The sequence below is a fragment of the Wolffia australiana genome, chromosome 3 (genome assembly GCF_029677425.1).
Source record: "Wolffia australiana isolate 7733 chromosome 3, ASM2967742v1".
Taxonomy (NCBI): domain Eukaryota; kingdom Viridiplantae; phylum Streptophyta; class Magnoliopsida; order Alismatales; family Araceae; genus Wolffia; species Wolffia australiana.
In genome coordinates, this window is record NC_135837.1 from 13,267,098 (window position 1) to 13,282,353 (window position 15,256).

Genomic DNA, 15,256 nt, shown 5'->3' on the forward strand with positions numbered 1-15,256 from the left:
GATTCCTAATTAATAAAAATTCCCAGACTTTTAAGTTGAAACCATTGGTTAAGAAGCAGTACAGAAGAGACACCATATGAATATAAATCCCCTGACTTTCCTGTTTTACCCAACAGATCCTTTTAGAAAGCAGTCGAGTATGAAGCACTCTTCAGGGGCGTTTGTGTCAATTCAACGGTGCAAGTTTCCCTCCTATTTGAACTGTTCAAATATTTAAATTCGAGCAGATCCGAATCGATTTGTTCTTCGCTCTTCCGCCTCAATCTCTGCAAGAAATGGTGCAACCTGCCCGCCGATCTCTGGCAACGAGTCCTCTTCGCGAGACATCTGCTTCCAAGTACACGGCGTCAGATTTCTGTCTTTTTTTCCTTTTTTTATGATTTTGTGATCATCATTGATAGTCCGAATGTTTGTAGGAGCTCTCGTTTTGCTAACGATCCCATCGTGCCATGGCTGACTTCGATCGACAAAGAAATCGAGCTTTTCCAAATGAGATCAGGCGGGGAGCCGTCGGATGATTACTTGCGGCTTCTGGAGCGCTGCGTGAATAGATTTATCGATGACCGGAGATACCGCGATGACGTCAGATTCATCAAAGTTCTGGTTCTCTATGTACGTTGATGACTTTGACATTCTAGAAGTTGGAGCTTTTTCAGAATTGCGTGGTTTAATTTTTAAACTTTTTTTGGTTTTCTATGTATGTTGATAGGCCCTGAAATCTACGGAGTCGGGGCTCTGTCAGATTCTAGTGGTTTAGTCTTTTTTTAGTTTAATTATAGTTATTTTTTGGTTATCTGTTTACGTAAATAACTCTCAAATCCTCGAAGTTGGGGCTCTGTCTGATTTTGGTAGTTTAATTTTTATTTTATTTTGGTTTAATTTTAGTTATTTTTTGGTTATCTGTACGTAAATGAATCTCAAATTCTCAAAGTTGGGGCTGTCAGATTTGGCTGGTTTAATTTTAGTTATTCTTTGGTTATCTGTTTACATGAATGACTCTCAAATCCTCAAAGTTGGGGCTCTGCCAGATTTTGGTGGTTTAATTTTTAGTTTTTTTGGTTATCTGTTTCCGTAAAATACGCTCAATTCCTCGAAGTTGGGGCTCTGGCATATTTTTGTGGTTTAATTTTTAGTTATTTTGGTTTCTATGTTCACAGACAACTCTGAAATCTTTAAAGGTGCGGCTCTTTCAGATTCTTAGTTTTAATTTTTCTATACACTAAGATGACTCAGAAATCTTTGAAGTCAGGACTCTGTCAGATTTTTGTGGTTTACTGTTTAGTTTTTGTTTGCTTTATTTGGGAAGGGGGACGCCATCCAAGACTTAAAAAAGGTTTTTGAGATGATGGAAGAAAAGGGAGTTGGCCTGAGGAGTTCGTTGATGTACGAGGCGTATGCCATCTTTCTTGTGGCTGGAGGAAAGATCTCAGAGGCGAATGACATTTATCAGCTCGGTATACAGAGGTTTTAATGGCTCTTTCTACTTTTATCAACTCGTGTTCAAGCTTTTTATTGCAATGGCAGTACTTTTTTGTGACTAATTTCATTTTTCTCGTAAGGAATGTGGAACACGTTGCAAGATTGAAGAAAATTCATGGGTTGTTCCTCAGCCGTCTGAGTGAAGTCGGTGGGACTCCCCAAAACAGTCAGGTTGTTCATCTGGGAAACCTTACTTAAAAATTAGTTCTTTCATTGAAATTTTCTGGTGAACGTATCAGTACTTGAAAGCAACTCTACGCCTGATTGTATTATTAACATGCTCTGCTGACTTAATATAAGAAATTATATATGATTTTGTATCCCTCTATTTCATGCAATTCTCTTATATTTTCCTCTCATTCCGAGATTCTTGTAGACTTCACTTACATTCTAGAATGATGTATCTGTTGTAAATGATTTCGATTTCTTAACCTGGGAATCGATAGTGTGGGCCCACTTAAAATTTCGGTTAAAACAAATGAGCGTAGCTCTCATTCATGTATTTTGATGGAGATTTGTTTCCGTGTTTTTTTGGTAAATTTCGGACATTTACTTACTAAAAGAGAATTTTCTTATAGGTTGCTCAAAACACTAAAGACGATGGTCATGATGAGCAGGTGAGGACTATGAATGTATTTCTGTTGTTCCATAAGTATGGTTCGAACTTGAACTACCCTTTCTATGTAGAGAGTCCAATTGTACGGATTATTTATAATCATCTTCATAATAATAACATAATAAGTCATCTGCGTTTCGATTAGACCAAGATCCTGATTGACCAATACAGTCTGAGAGGAAACTTATTATTAGTAATGCAGAAGAAGGGCTGGCCATGAGTGCAGGAAAGAAAATGAATGTCTCTAGTTTCCTTTCCATTTTGTCCGTATGATTTCATTTCTCTTTAGGTTTCTTCATGTATCAAAACACGAAAAAATTACCCTGCTAAGATGTCATGGACAACAGATCAGAAGTCAATGGTCGCATTTTGTGTCACATAGTTCCCGTCTCAATAGTTGTAATCACTTTATTACTCAGGTACAGTCGTCTGTGAACCCGTGGTTGGCTTCCACCGTTGACAATCTGCTGAAAAAGATAAACCATCATATGTCAAAACATGATGTAAGAATCATTTTGATTTTATAATTATTTTATTTATTTATTTTTTTAACATTACCTGACGCCTCATTTTTTTGTGCGCTCATCACAGGGGTACTGCAAAAGCTCCAAAGCTTATCTTGGAAAGGTTAAGCTGTCTTCCTTAGAAAAATCTTCGCGGAATAAAGTCATTGAGCTGGGTAAATTTCTCCTCAGTATCGATCAAAGTTGTTGTCAATCTTGATAATTTGAATCTCTTCAATTATCCTTCTGAGTCTGCATGTCAGGTTCTCACCATGTTCTTTAGCTTCTGTTTCTGTTCATTTGGTTGGATACATGTTCAGTTATTTTTGAATATTTTTGAATTGATGACCGCAAATCCGAGTTTATGGGTGCAGTTTATTTCCAAAACCAAACCTACCATTGATTTAAGTATTATATGGCGGGTAATATTCTCCAGAATGCATTGATTTTTCTATTGAATCAGACGATTGCTGTAGAACGGCTCGGAGTTCATCTCTCTGGATCTTCAACAAGTTTTAATTTATTTTTGGGTTCATTTTATTAGCCAGCGGTATTATGCCTGTGTTAAGTTGGTGCTTCATATATGACGCAGCTACATTTATATTTCCGTAATTCTTTTGATATCTCCACTTATTAGTTTTATTTGAATTATATTTTCTTGGAATAAATATATCCATTGATCATCATTGAAATTCCACAATTCTTTTTGGATGTGATATTTTATCATATTGTTTCCAGAAGGGATTTTCATGTGTTCTCCCAGACCTATAAAACTTCCCTTCGAATCAGTTATTTCTATGCTTTCAGTAATTCCAAGCATTTGGGTTTTCCAAAGGTGGGAAGAAATATCATATCAAAGGCTGCTCAGGTCAAGGAGGGTTTGCTCAAGTGTTCAAAGCTTCTGTGGACAACAACCCTGAGTTGATAGTTGCACTAAAGGTCAAAATCGTCTAATACATTGCGTTGGGTATAGTAATAGAAAACTGCGTGCCCAGTGTGTCAATATTTTTTATTCGCAGATACAAAGACCTGCCTTTCCTTGGGAATTTTATATGTATCGCCTGCTTGATATGAAGATACCAGATGTTGAAGTATGTCATTTTTCTATAGATCAACTCTTATGAGCTTAAACAAGTTTGAGCTTTAATTTAGGAAAGATTACTTGTTTATTCAGAGATCAAGCTTTGGAACTGCTCATGGAATCTATGTTTACTCTGACTGGAGTGTACTCGTGACTGACTACTTATCTCATGGAACCCTTCAGGTAAATTGTGGTCTTGACGTGAAATATTCATTAGAAAGGCTATATATATTACATTTTCTCCTGACTTTATTTATTCATCATCATTTTTCTGTAGGATGCTATAAATTCCTATTTAGTGTTGCAAAAACATATGGAGGAAGTGCTATGTATTTTCTACACAATAGAGATGCTTCGGATATTGGAAACTCTTCATTCCGTTGGGATAATCCACGGTGATTTCAAGCCAGATAATTTGCTCATGCGCTATACTAGGTACAGATTATCCAGTGCGTCTAATTTTTCCATCAACATGTTTGTACCGTGTTGTTAGATTCAGAGAAGTGATAAAGTACAGTTACGTGCAGTAGATATTACTTCATTTTGAGGAAATAATCTTTACTGGTGTTGTCGGTTATAGATTGCACTCTTTTTCTTTGGGTATGCGAGCTACAGTATGAGTTACACGGGGCTTGAATGGTTCCTAATATAAGAACTGATACACCTCAAAGTTGGAAAGAATCCAACTTTCAATTTATGCAGCCGTTTGCCCCTGCATTTGGGATAAAGTTTCTGTTCTAGTTGACTTTGTTTTGAAAGACTATGTACCAGTTGACTTTACCATCTTCAACCAAACAAAGCATTTGGAACTTTTGGGAGAGAATTACCTGTCAGGTCTTTCACAGATCATGGACAACAGACTAGAGGATGATATCCTCTTGTTTTCTCTGTGAACTCTTCACTGGAGCCTATTGAGTGGTCAACAATGGATGTAGTCAGTAGGAAATAAGGTGTCCTATTGACCACATCAATTGTCATAGATGTAGAATTACCTGTCAACATTCTCATCCAACTCATGTGTCATAGTCAACTCTCTCATGGAGAATAAACAAGGTGGGTTCTAAACAACTCAAAAATCTTCTCTGAGGTGAACCTGTGATTTGCCAACTGGTAGGCCTATTCCGAATATTGGACATTAAGTTGACTAATCCAAAAATATTCAAAATTGTGAAACACATAATGATGGGTCATGAACACAGTCAAAACCCCCATATTATTAAAGGCTTACAAAATGTTCCTGTCTTTTAAGCCCTGACTCAAGCTTGGGACTCAGTTACTACATTGTACCCCAGCCAACAAGTTCAAATTTAACTTCTGAATGGAACTTGAATGTTATCTTTCTCCGAGACTATGATTGATAGTGTAATCGACAAACCAGAACCATACAATGTGAGATAATCCAAGTGGTTCGTTGGCCCAGTCTGTAATGAGAAGAGATTAACCAATATCATGAGAATGGCCTCGTACTCGCTTATCATTATGCTGGGAGAAGAGAGACAACACCATAGCCATGTGGTATAACCAATGCGTGAGCCTTTCAAATAAAGATTGGTGCGAAATGCTTTCTATAAATCATTTGATGGAAAATTGAGGAGGCATTGTCCATTTATCAAGATCAACGCAGCAACTGCTGGCTGGAACCTGCAGATATGGTGTAATCAACAAACCAGAACCATACAATGTGAGATAATCCAAGTGAGTCGTTGTGATACAAGGACCATTCTTGTGTGATCTCTGCAGGCTAAGAGAGAGAGCCAATCCAACTCACTCTCCTTCCAATCAATTACTGCAATATTTTGCTTTGAATGTGTTCTGCTATTGATATAGGTTGTTGGAGTTAGTCAAATTGTAGATACTTCCATTTTTTATTTTGTCATGGATCCGGGTTCTTGAATAAGATTGTAACGTATCATTTTTTCAGTACTGGCTTTATGAAAATTCTGACGTCAGAAAACAGAATTAGGAGATTTTGTGTGTTTCACATTTGTCTTGCGAGCATGCATAGAGTTTTAGCAAGTTTGTTACATAAGAGCAATGGTATCTTGTCTAGAAGCTTAGGCCTTGCTTCTTGGTATATTTTAGTTGGTTTCATCGTTAGACTGAAGTTTTGCCATGCTATAGCTGGGTCTAATTGATGTAAAAATTTTCTCTCTTAAGAGTCCATATAAAAAGGTCTTCTCAATTATTCAAAATGGGTGCCAACAACTGTTCATTCTTCTGTTTCTTAGGTTGAGGGATTTAGTCTTTAAGTCTCATGTGCTCTTTCTCTGTCGTGAAGGGGCTTTATCATTGCTTCCCCAAATGGCTGCCACTTGGTCAGCCAGACGGGATCTGAGAACTTTTTGAGGAAAGAGGACTCCTAATTCCTGGTTCCTTAAAATTTTTCCAGTGTCGCTATCCATTTACGTTGCCCGAGACCCAGTCATTATGTAATTAGGATATAGCTTCCATTCCAACTCTTCTGTCACTGTTGGTTGTATAGGGTCTCCCTCATTTCTGGTCGATCTAGACTTATGCTTATCCATTCTTAATACATACCACAACAGGACAAGGGTTGCCAAGCGTGCCATTTGATGAATTTTAATGCAGGATTGACCACAAATTTTTATGTACTGTGTCACTGTCCTGTGGGAACTTACCATATCTTTTAGAAGAAATCAAGGATGGTGTGAGGGTTGACTTGTTCAACACTCTTGTTCTAGAAGCTTTCAGAATGATCTAGAATTCTCTGGACTCTTCCAGAATTCTAGATGCTTCTAGAAAAATCAAGACTATTCTAGAACCTTCTAGATGCTTCCAGAATCTTATCAAGCCTCTAGTCCATCCTAGAAGCTAATGGATCTTTCTAGAAGCTTGTGGGTCTTTCTAGGTGTTCAAGAAAGTTGTGGAAACCTTCTAGAGAGAGAGGTTTCTAGAAGCTTCCAAGGAGCTCTATAAAAGGAGGTGTCTTCCTCATCATGGGTAGAGTTCTGAAGGAATTCTTGAGAGCATCTTTTGATCATCCTCGGAGGATTCAAGCTTTGCTAATTGGAGAGTTGGAGAAGAGTTAGGGACAAAGCATCTTGCAAAGAGGCTTTTGTAAGAAGGTGACACCATTGGCGTATCTTCTTATTGGTTAGTCCTTTTTTGGAGAACTTGTTCTCTTTTCTCCTTTTGTACTTGCTATTTTGGACCACTGTTGTGAACACTTATCATCCTGTTCAAGAAGGTTATTTTCTCCAAATCGTTGTGTGGGTTTTGTTTACTCTCATCCCTATATTCTTGGTGGATTCTTGAGTTACTTGGATACATACTTAAGGCTCCATTAAGATAAGATCCTCAACAGATGGGATGCATTGGATAATGTGTGAGTCAGTAAATGATGCCCCACTGCCCTATTATTGTATTCTAGAATGACTCCTTACAATAGTTCGGTTACAGCTCACATAATTTAGTGATCCTCCTTGTCCTTAAACTCTCTCTGAGAAACTATTTAGTTTTCTTGACTACATTGACCAGACAAGCTGTGTCTGTTGCTTCTGGAATCAAATATGACTCACTTGGTGCACATAATCTCCTAATCTAAATGTATTATTGTCAACCTCTTTCTCTTGGAAGAATTGGTGGAATAATCAGTTGTGAGAGAGGTTCTTTTTTGAGTGGAAGGGTAAAAGGGTTCATTTGATGTAATGGGGAAACATGAGTATAAGTAGCTTTTTAATTGAAGTAAGGGAGTGGGTGGAGCTTCTGGGAGCTCTTCCCGGCCAAGGAACTTTTTTACTGTCCTGGTCTGTTGGCTGGAAAGCTTCTTCTTTATTGTCTTGTTCTCTTTAAATTTTTTCTCAAATTCGCCATGAAATTTGTGATGCACTACTATTTCTAATTCTTCTGCTCCTTTCAGAGGTGACGAGCTCACTGATGATGGATTTCGATCCAGAAAAGGATCTTGGAGTGGCCTGGTATTTCTGACTAAATATTTACGAAGTTATGAACATACTTGCTAAAATGGTTGATTTTTTATCAGAAACTCTGTAAAAAAACTAATTTCTTATGTTGAGATGGTAAATAATCATTTTTTTTATATAATTTTAATCGAGACAGATGAAAATTACTAGTAATCAGGCTAATTCATGCGTGTGATTTGTTATGATGATATTGAAATAGTTTATTTTTTTGGAAATTGAAATTTTTTTTTTGAAATTGGAAATTGAAATATTTTTCATTACTAAGTCTGTGTGGATATAAAAAATACTATGGAAATCACACTGTTATGCCAAATGATTTGTTCAAAGTAATGTACAGATATATTGTGTCACTACAAGAGTGTCTTGAAGTGGAAATTCCTTTTTGGAATACATCATTTGGTATAGAATGTACATTACTACGAGTTGGTTTCGTAGGTCGAGATAATATATTATCAACTTTTCTTCTTCTCAAATTTTAAAACTGAGAATAATATATATATTATTCTCAAGACTAATCCTTGTGCAGGGGCTTTGTCTTGTGGACTGGGGCCGGGGCATAGATTTAAACCTCTTTCCCCCTGGGACAGAATTTGTGGGAGATTGCAGAACATCTGGTTTTCGTTGTGTCCAGATGCAGGAGGATAAACCATGGACATTTCAGGTTTTCCTGTCATCTGTTGAATCATAATTTGCTTATAAAGTCAAACATTAAATTTCCTTATAGAGTCAACTTTATGCGAACAGGTTGATACGTATGGGCTTTGCGTTATTGTTCATATGATGCTCCATGGTTCTTACATGAGTATCATGAAGAAGGCAAGCCCAGATGGTACTGTTTCTTACAAGCCCAAGTTGCCTCTGAAAAGGTACTTTTGATCATCTTACAAAGCTAACCCAGTCTCTTTTGAAAAAAAAAACTTTAAACTTCTATACTTTGAGTTAGAACAGAGGGTTCTACTGAAATTTTCTCTCTTTAGATAAAGGTAAATAATTCTCTAGTTAAATAGAGATGGGTTTTTTTTCTGATTTTCTTTCTTTTTCCCTGACATCCACATTATCTCTCCTCACCAATCGAATTCAGCTCTCAAATTTTTTTTCAACCATCACATTTTTCTAAATGCCAGGTACTGGAATGTTGCATTGTGGGAGAATCTCTTCTCAACACTGCTCAATAGGCGCTCTAACGAAAGTGATGTAGCAGTTCTGAAAAGTTTGAGGGAGTCATTCGAGGATTTCTTGCTTGAAAGCCCCCAACATGTCAAAAAGCTTAAAGAACTGCTTGCTAAACAAAGAGCTTCATTATGCTCGGCCTAGTCTATTAATTGTGGGCCAGTGTGTAGTTTTCAAACTGGCAACCTTTGTCAAAGGTAAGTGTTGTCATTGAATTCCAGTTATCTTTTTAAATTACTTACATCTTGTAAGTTGTGTGCTGTAGAGTCTGAAATTGGAACCTTTTTATGAAGAATCCTAGTTTCATTATGAGTCGGGGGTTTTATTCCTGGGGCTTGTCATGCCTCGAATAATGTCTAGAAATATTCCATTTTTTGATATTCGATGAGTTTTCTTGGATCATCATCAGAAGATTTTTTATAGATATTTCTCCTTTTCCGTATTGCTCATCTTTATCACATATTCTATGTGCTTGGACTCCATAACTCTTAAGAGGCATATATCAAGTTTGGTTGGATTTTTAAATTGATTTCACTGGCACTTTTTTCTCAAATGATTAATTTTTAAGCCAATTAATCATTGAGTCGCAGAAGCAGCTTTTACATCAAAACATCTAAATGAGTAATGCAAGGGGGAGAGTAGAAATGATTCATCTTTTTATTTACTCTTAAAAAGGTACATATTAATTTTTTTTAATATTTTAATTATTTTAATTTTAATTTAATTTTAGCTAACTAGGTTTATTTTAATTTTAGTTAACAACTATGTTTCATGCATGTTTTCTCTTATTGGGAGCTTGACATAAGTACATCTGGGTTAATGTGTCAGGAAATATCATGACTGACAGGATGATGCTTACATAAAAATTTAATCCTAGAGATTTTATAGCGTTGTATGCTGATTTGAAAAAAAAGACATTTTTGAGGTGAAAAAAAGATGTGTTGTCATTCAACAGCTGATTGGGTATCACTCTAGGCGAAGAGATGCATTATCTTTCGACGACAAACTTAGTTGACTCACCAGGTAATGCTTTTTGAAGAGGAAAAAGTCTCATGGAATTTTTTTTGTGATGCTTAGATTTAACCATATCATAGTTCATTTTTATACAACCCCCATAATATTCTCAGGCGTATGCAGTTGGCCATATTCAGATATCATGGAAAAGGATGCACTAAGAAACATATCATATCCTAACATAAAGTTTATTGTGTATATCGACCAAATTTATGCAATACACAGGATATCTTCTGAAAAATGTGACAGTCTAAAGGGCTACACCATCTCACTTAATCTAAGGCCTGAACTTTTCTAATCCTTAGATATCTTAAAATTTGTTGTGGTGTAATGACATGAGTTATTTCACTGTGATGACTAGGTTATCCAAATCCAATGATAAACATTTCCCTTCTTGGGCTTCTTAAGGGCATCTTAAATCCGTAATATTATATTTATAGAAAAGTGGTTAAAGAAAAATATGGTAAAGTTTACAGATGTAAAATGTCCAGTGCTGTAGAATTTGAATAAAATTTTCCAGATCGACCAGATAAGGTATCATTATATCTGAGACATAATTCGAAAATTCACTTTAGGGTTAATTATTCATCTCTGGCTTTATGATTACCAACATATCTCTAGTTCCATCTATATTACAATTAGTGGGCAATCAACCGTTATAGGTCAGTTAAGAATTGGTATTATATTGTATAGATGACTTAATGGTTACCAAAAACTGAATGGATCGGACGAGGATGAAAAAATGCAGATATAATTTTACCAAACATTTGAAAAACTGAATCATTATAGATAAAAAAAACAACTTAAAATTAATGGTGGTCAAACTTATTTATTTCATTTCATCCATTCTGTAATGATCCTTCACGAGAGAAAACAAATATTCAAAAAGGACTACTGGTTCGACTTTAGCTTACCAAAATTATTGGAAGCTTAGTTCAGATTATTGAAACTGCAGTGGTAAGGATTTTAATTGCTAAGTCGAAAGACACAAAATTAACAAAGAATTTTGGATAAGAAGGCAAAATCCATCTCACTTCTAACTGATATTTCCACAGACAAGATAAAAGCATCACAAGCTAGCAGCAAGATATATTATCATAATAAGCTATAAAATAAATCTCATATGAAATCAATCTCCTGTAAAATAGATTTCTAAGACGAGTTGCATTTGCAATGCTGTGATAGAGAAAGTAACCTTTCAAATTGTCACTTCATTTCAACTAACTCTACCAATAAAATGGCACTAACATTCCTTGAATTCGATGATCCATATTCTCTTTGGCCAGCAAATAAGGAAAATTTAAATGCAACTAAAAAAATTCTCAATGGATCTAACAACTTTATGTAAAATTAGAAGAAAGTTGAAAGATCCATTGGTTTCTTGCACTTTGCAACGTTTTTAGCTTATCGAGTATTCTGAGACTTTCATTTTCTTCACATTTTCCAGATTCCTTTGAAGTACATAGCTTATTTTAACGACCATCATATTTTGACTTCATGAAGCTAGATCCATCTCTTTATTTGGTTCACATAAAATCTTTGTCAAGATTACAGAGTATTCATATGAGCTATTAAAAGAAAAAGCCTAGTAAATTCTGGGAATGTTTCAATGAAAACAAACCCGTTCTGTGATATCTCTCCAGGGATAAAAGTATGCAAACATGATAACCAAATATAGGTGATATTTCTCTCGAGTTGAACGGGACATGCAAACAAAAATTACCAGTCTAAAAGTTAACAAAATAACTAAAATTTTACTGATTCCTATAATTTAATAGAATAAGACAGATACAGACAAAAAAATCACACTGATTTAGACCATTATCAACCCTCCCGTTTCGTAAATGGGAAAGAACTTAGTTGCAATTTTGCCACAGTCATTGGTATAGGAAAACACAACTTGATTTAATCAAAGAATCCCAAAACTCAGTTCAGTTTGCCACTAGCTAGTGACACGATAATGACAAGACAGTCACAGATGTGATGCAACATTACATCTCTCTCTCCCTCTCTCTCTCTCTCTCTCTCTCTCTCCTCTCTCTCTCTCTCTCTCCTCTTTCTCCCTCTAATAATACAGGATTCTCATAAGGCCCACAGTTTTCATAAGACCAACGATTTTGACCTGTTCATTCGTCGACCAACAGCCTTTGTTTTGAGGATAAAAAATGAGTTTCCCATCCCTAACAAGGACAGTTGATGTTTGAAAGATTGACTTTTGGCTTTGAGCTGTGATTAAAACATCTGATCTAAGATGTTATACATCTTAAACTGTGTTTCACCCTCTGCCATGGTTTATAGGTTGCTTCCTCAAAAGTTATTTTTTTTATCCTACAAATAGGTATATTAATCCTCACAAAATAAAGCACTTAGTACCTTGAATAAAACAATTTAGGAATACATTAAAAAATCCCCATTAATTCCTTTATCAAATCATCTACACAGATCTTAAAATTTTCCACTTTTATAATCATTTACAAAAAAAAATCGGTCACATTCACCATCAAATCACCACTTCATCTTCCACATTACAAACCTATCTGTCACATCATGCAACAAAACTGTCCATCACATCACCATCAAAACTGTCTATAATGTGCTACTATTCATGCTATTGCGAAATAAATTAGAAACACAAAGGTGTGGCCACACGATGAAGAGAAACTTGTAGGCAAATACAATGAAGAGAAGCCTGTGGGCACTGGAGTTTCTCTTCATATATTTGCCAAGCTCAAATCTCCATGTATAGTCGATCAATGACTCAGACAGATCAAAGATCAATCAATCTGAGTTGGCATATCTGATCAAGAGGGCTGCTCGACATTTTTTCTCCCCCAGTCTATCCTCTCTCGTTCTTCCAAGTGATACACAGGAATCTGCTCTTGGCTCACACAAATCTCCACAACTGCGCTTCTATTCGTGTATTTGCCAAAAAGTTGTCCTTATACCTCAAGTTCAAAAGTCATGGCTGAGGCTTCCAATTAAGACGAACATTCAACGATTCTTCACCAGGTCTGTATCCTCTTTCAGGTATTGTTAAAGATAAAACTGAATCTGCTCTTGCCCAGAAAACTCTCCACAACTTTGCTCCAATTCATGCATTTTGACAGAACATTTTCCCTCTATATTAAGCTCAAACCTTGTTCCCAGCTCGACCTATCAACTCGGCAAAATCCAGATCAAGACCAAACCAAGTCTGTGGATCCGATCAAAAGAGTCATTAGATGATTCATCAACCAAACTAGTAAGATACCTGAATCTGCAATGGGCGCACACACATTAGTTCAGCACTGTGATTCCATTCAAGTACTTTTTTCCTCAAAAAATATAGTTTTTTGAAGAAAAAGAGGGGACATCACCCGTAATTAGTGATCAACCTCATTCTTCAACAAATGTTCCTCCTATATCAAGCTCAATCCTCTCTTCTTCTTCACCCGCACTCTATCCATCAACACCCTCACACTCTCCACATCAGCCCACTTTCCAGCCATGGCGTACAAATCAGAAACCAGGGTATAAATCCCACCATCAACCTCCGGGTCTGCCATCCCCAAAACCCTTCCAATTAGCATCTCAGCAACATCAAGTCTCCTGTGCATCTTGCAAGAAGCCAGCAAAGAGGTCAAAATTACTATATTAGGCTCCCCTTTCATCTTCTCCACAAGATCAAAGGCCTCATCAACAAGCCCAGCTTTGCCCAACAACTCAACCATGCACCCAGAATGATGAACACTTGGGCTGAGGGCAAACTCCTCAACCATAACATTAAAACTCTTCTTCCCTTCCTCCACTAACCCAGCATGACAACAGGCATTGAGAACTCCAGTAAAAGTTATTTCATTGGGTCTCACCTTCTTCTCCTTCATCTCTTTAAAGAGATCCATGGCAGCATGGCCATGGCCATGCATTGCCAGTCCACAAATCATGGCACTCCATGTCATCACTTTCTTCTCAGGCATTTCATCAAACACTGTGTAAGCATTTCTCAAGCACCCAGACTTAGCGTACATATCAATGAGGACAGTTCCCAATTGAACATTGATTTCCATGGACGACTTGAGAGAGTAAGCATGGATAGACTTACCCAAAAGGATATAAGAAGCTCTCGAGGCGCAGCAGGAGAGCAGCGGCACCAGAGTTTGCTGGTCAGGCTTGATCATCTCGTCAGTCAAGATCATCGTACGGAAGAGCTGGAAGGCCTCAACAAAAACACCCATATCGAGATAAGCTCCAATCATGGCAGACCAAGAGGCGACATCTCGCTGAGGCATTCTCTCAAACAGGCAGCGAGCGAGCTGCAAGTGGCCTTGTCTAGCATAGCCCGATATCATGGTGTTGCAAGTGACCGTATTTCTTACGGGCATTTCATCGAACAGGCGGCGCGCGTCGGAGAAGGAGGAGAGAACGTAGGCGTGAAGAAGGGCTGTGCCGACGTAGACGTGGGCATGGAGGGCTGTCTTGAGGAGATGGGCGTGGAGATGGCGGAAGAAGGACGGGCAGGGAAGACCCATCAAGCGGGAGCAAGCTTTGAGAAGAGAGACGACGACGTGGGAGATAAGAGGGTCATGGCGGGTCGGGCTGCTGCAGGCGATGGTCGTTTTGAAGACCCACATCGCTTCTTGCGGGGAAGAGGCGATTTTGATGGCGGAGAGGGAGCGGAGAAGGGGAAATGGGGAGCTGCACGCCATGGATAGAGTGAGAAGATGGGATGGTTGGAAGGGTACCGGCGTGAGAAGGGATGGAGAAGAAGATGGTGGAAACTTGAGAAGGGGTGGTGGAGAGAGACATGGGGAGAGGGAGAAGGGTGGGTTGGCAACGGGGGAAGGTGGAGAGGAGGGCAGAGGGAGAAAGCTACCGGGGTTTTATGTTTAAGAAGTGGACTGCAGTGTGGCATTTGGAGAAAGAAGGATGCTGACAGGACTGAACTTTCACCTCCAGTCAGTCTCTTTTCCACTGGGTCATTTCATTTAGGCGACCCAATATATCCTTTCCCTCTCTCTCTCTCTCTCTCTCTCTCTCTCTCTCCTCTCTCTCTCTGTATATATATACATATATATCCCTCTCTATTTTTTTTGTCTATCCCTCATCATATATCTCTCTTCCTATATCTCTCTATCTCTATCTCTCCCTCTTCCTATCTCTCACTGTCACACGGTCAAATCTCGGGCTAGGACTCTTGGCCCGGAACTGACGTGTGCCGGCCTCAGTGCTTGGGCAGAACACTGAGCAGCCTTGATCTCTTGCAGCAGAAGCTCTTGGGATTGCTTAAGATCGCTTAGAAGGGGTTAGGGGAGATGGTGGTGCCAGGCACCGTCTGTGAATAGGGTCATTGCATTAATATCATCCGGAATACATCATGGATTACATGGGGGAAGACGAGGGATGTTACAATGAACGAGACGAGGCGCCTTGCGCCGAGGTAATGTCGCCGCACCGCATCAAGGCCGCCGAT

At 38.0% G+C, this 15,256-nt stretch overlaps 2 protein-coding genes across 5 annotated transcripts; one reads left to right on the top strand and one right to left on the bottom strand.

The window, feature by feature from the left end:
- The first annotated feature begins 238 nt into the window (after window positions 1-238).
- Window positions 239-9,888, top strand: LOC144700962 (protein kinase and Mad3-BUB1-I domain-containing protein). 4 transcript variants are annotated; one of them, XR_013580898.1, is made up of 16 exons: window positions 239-337; window positions 417-612; window positions 1,307-1,464; window positions 1,560-1,650; window positions 2,058-2,096; window positions 2,515-2,598; window positions 2,687-2,774; window positions 3,434-3,537; window positions 3,618-3,689; window positions 3,773-3,862; window positions 3,957-4,114; window positions 7,560-7,617; window positions 8,150-8,284; window positions 8,368-8,489; window positions 8,748-8,990; window positions 9,749-9,888. XR_013580898.1 is itself a non-coding variant. In XM_078572578.1 (15 exons), exons 1-15 carry the CDS (start codon window positions 276-278, stop codon window positions 8,935-8,937), a joined length of 1,647 nt encoding a protein of 548 aa, XP_078428704.1. In that variant the 5' UTR covers window positions 239-275; the 3' UTR covers window positions 8,938-9,105. The 4 variants fall into 4 exon arrangements, 3 of the variants coding, with proteins under 3 accessions (XP_078428704.1, XP_078428705.1, XP_078428706.1); XM_078572578.1 differs by lacking the exon at window positions 9,749-9,888 and having other exon boundaries at window positions 8,748-9,105; XM_078572579.1 differs by lacking the exon at window positions 9,749-9,888 and having other exon boundaries at window positions 2,521-2,598; window positions 8,748-9,105.
- A 2,306-nt stretch (window positions 9,889-12,194) lies between these two features.
- On the bottom strand, window positions 12,195-14,740 carry LOC144700963 (pentatricopeptide repeat-containing protein At1g33350-like). The gene has a single exon (XM_078572581.1). It carries the CDS (start codon window positions 14,490-14,492, stop codon window positions 13,206-13,208), a length of 1,287 nt encoding a protein of 428 aa, XP_078428707.1. The 5' UTR covers window positions 14,493-14,740; the 3' UTR covers window positions 12,195-13,205.
- Between the last annotated feature and the right edge of the window lie 516 nt (window positions 14,741-15,256).

Excerpts from the sequence above, each read along its gene's own strand:
- LOC144700962 (XM_078572578.1), top strand. The coding sequence starts at position 276 with ATGGTGCAACCTGCCCGCCGATCTCTGGCAACGAGTCCTCTTCGCGAG. Across the intron at positions 613-1,306 it reads TCAAAGTTCTGGTTCTCTAT|GGGGACGCCATCCAAGACTT; the intron begins GTACGTTGATGA and ends TTATTTGGGAAG. Across the intron at positions 1,465-1,559 it reads TATCAGCTCGGTATACAGAG|GAATGTGGAACACGTTGCAA; the intron begins GTTTTAATGGCT and ends TTTTCTCGTAAG.
- LOC144700963 (XM_078572581.1), bottom strand. The coding sequence starts at position 14,492 with ATGGCGTGCAGCTCCCCATTTCCCCTTCTCCGCTCCCTCTCCGCCATC.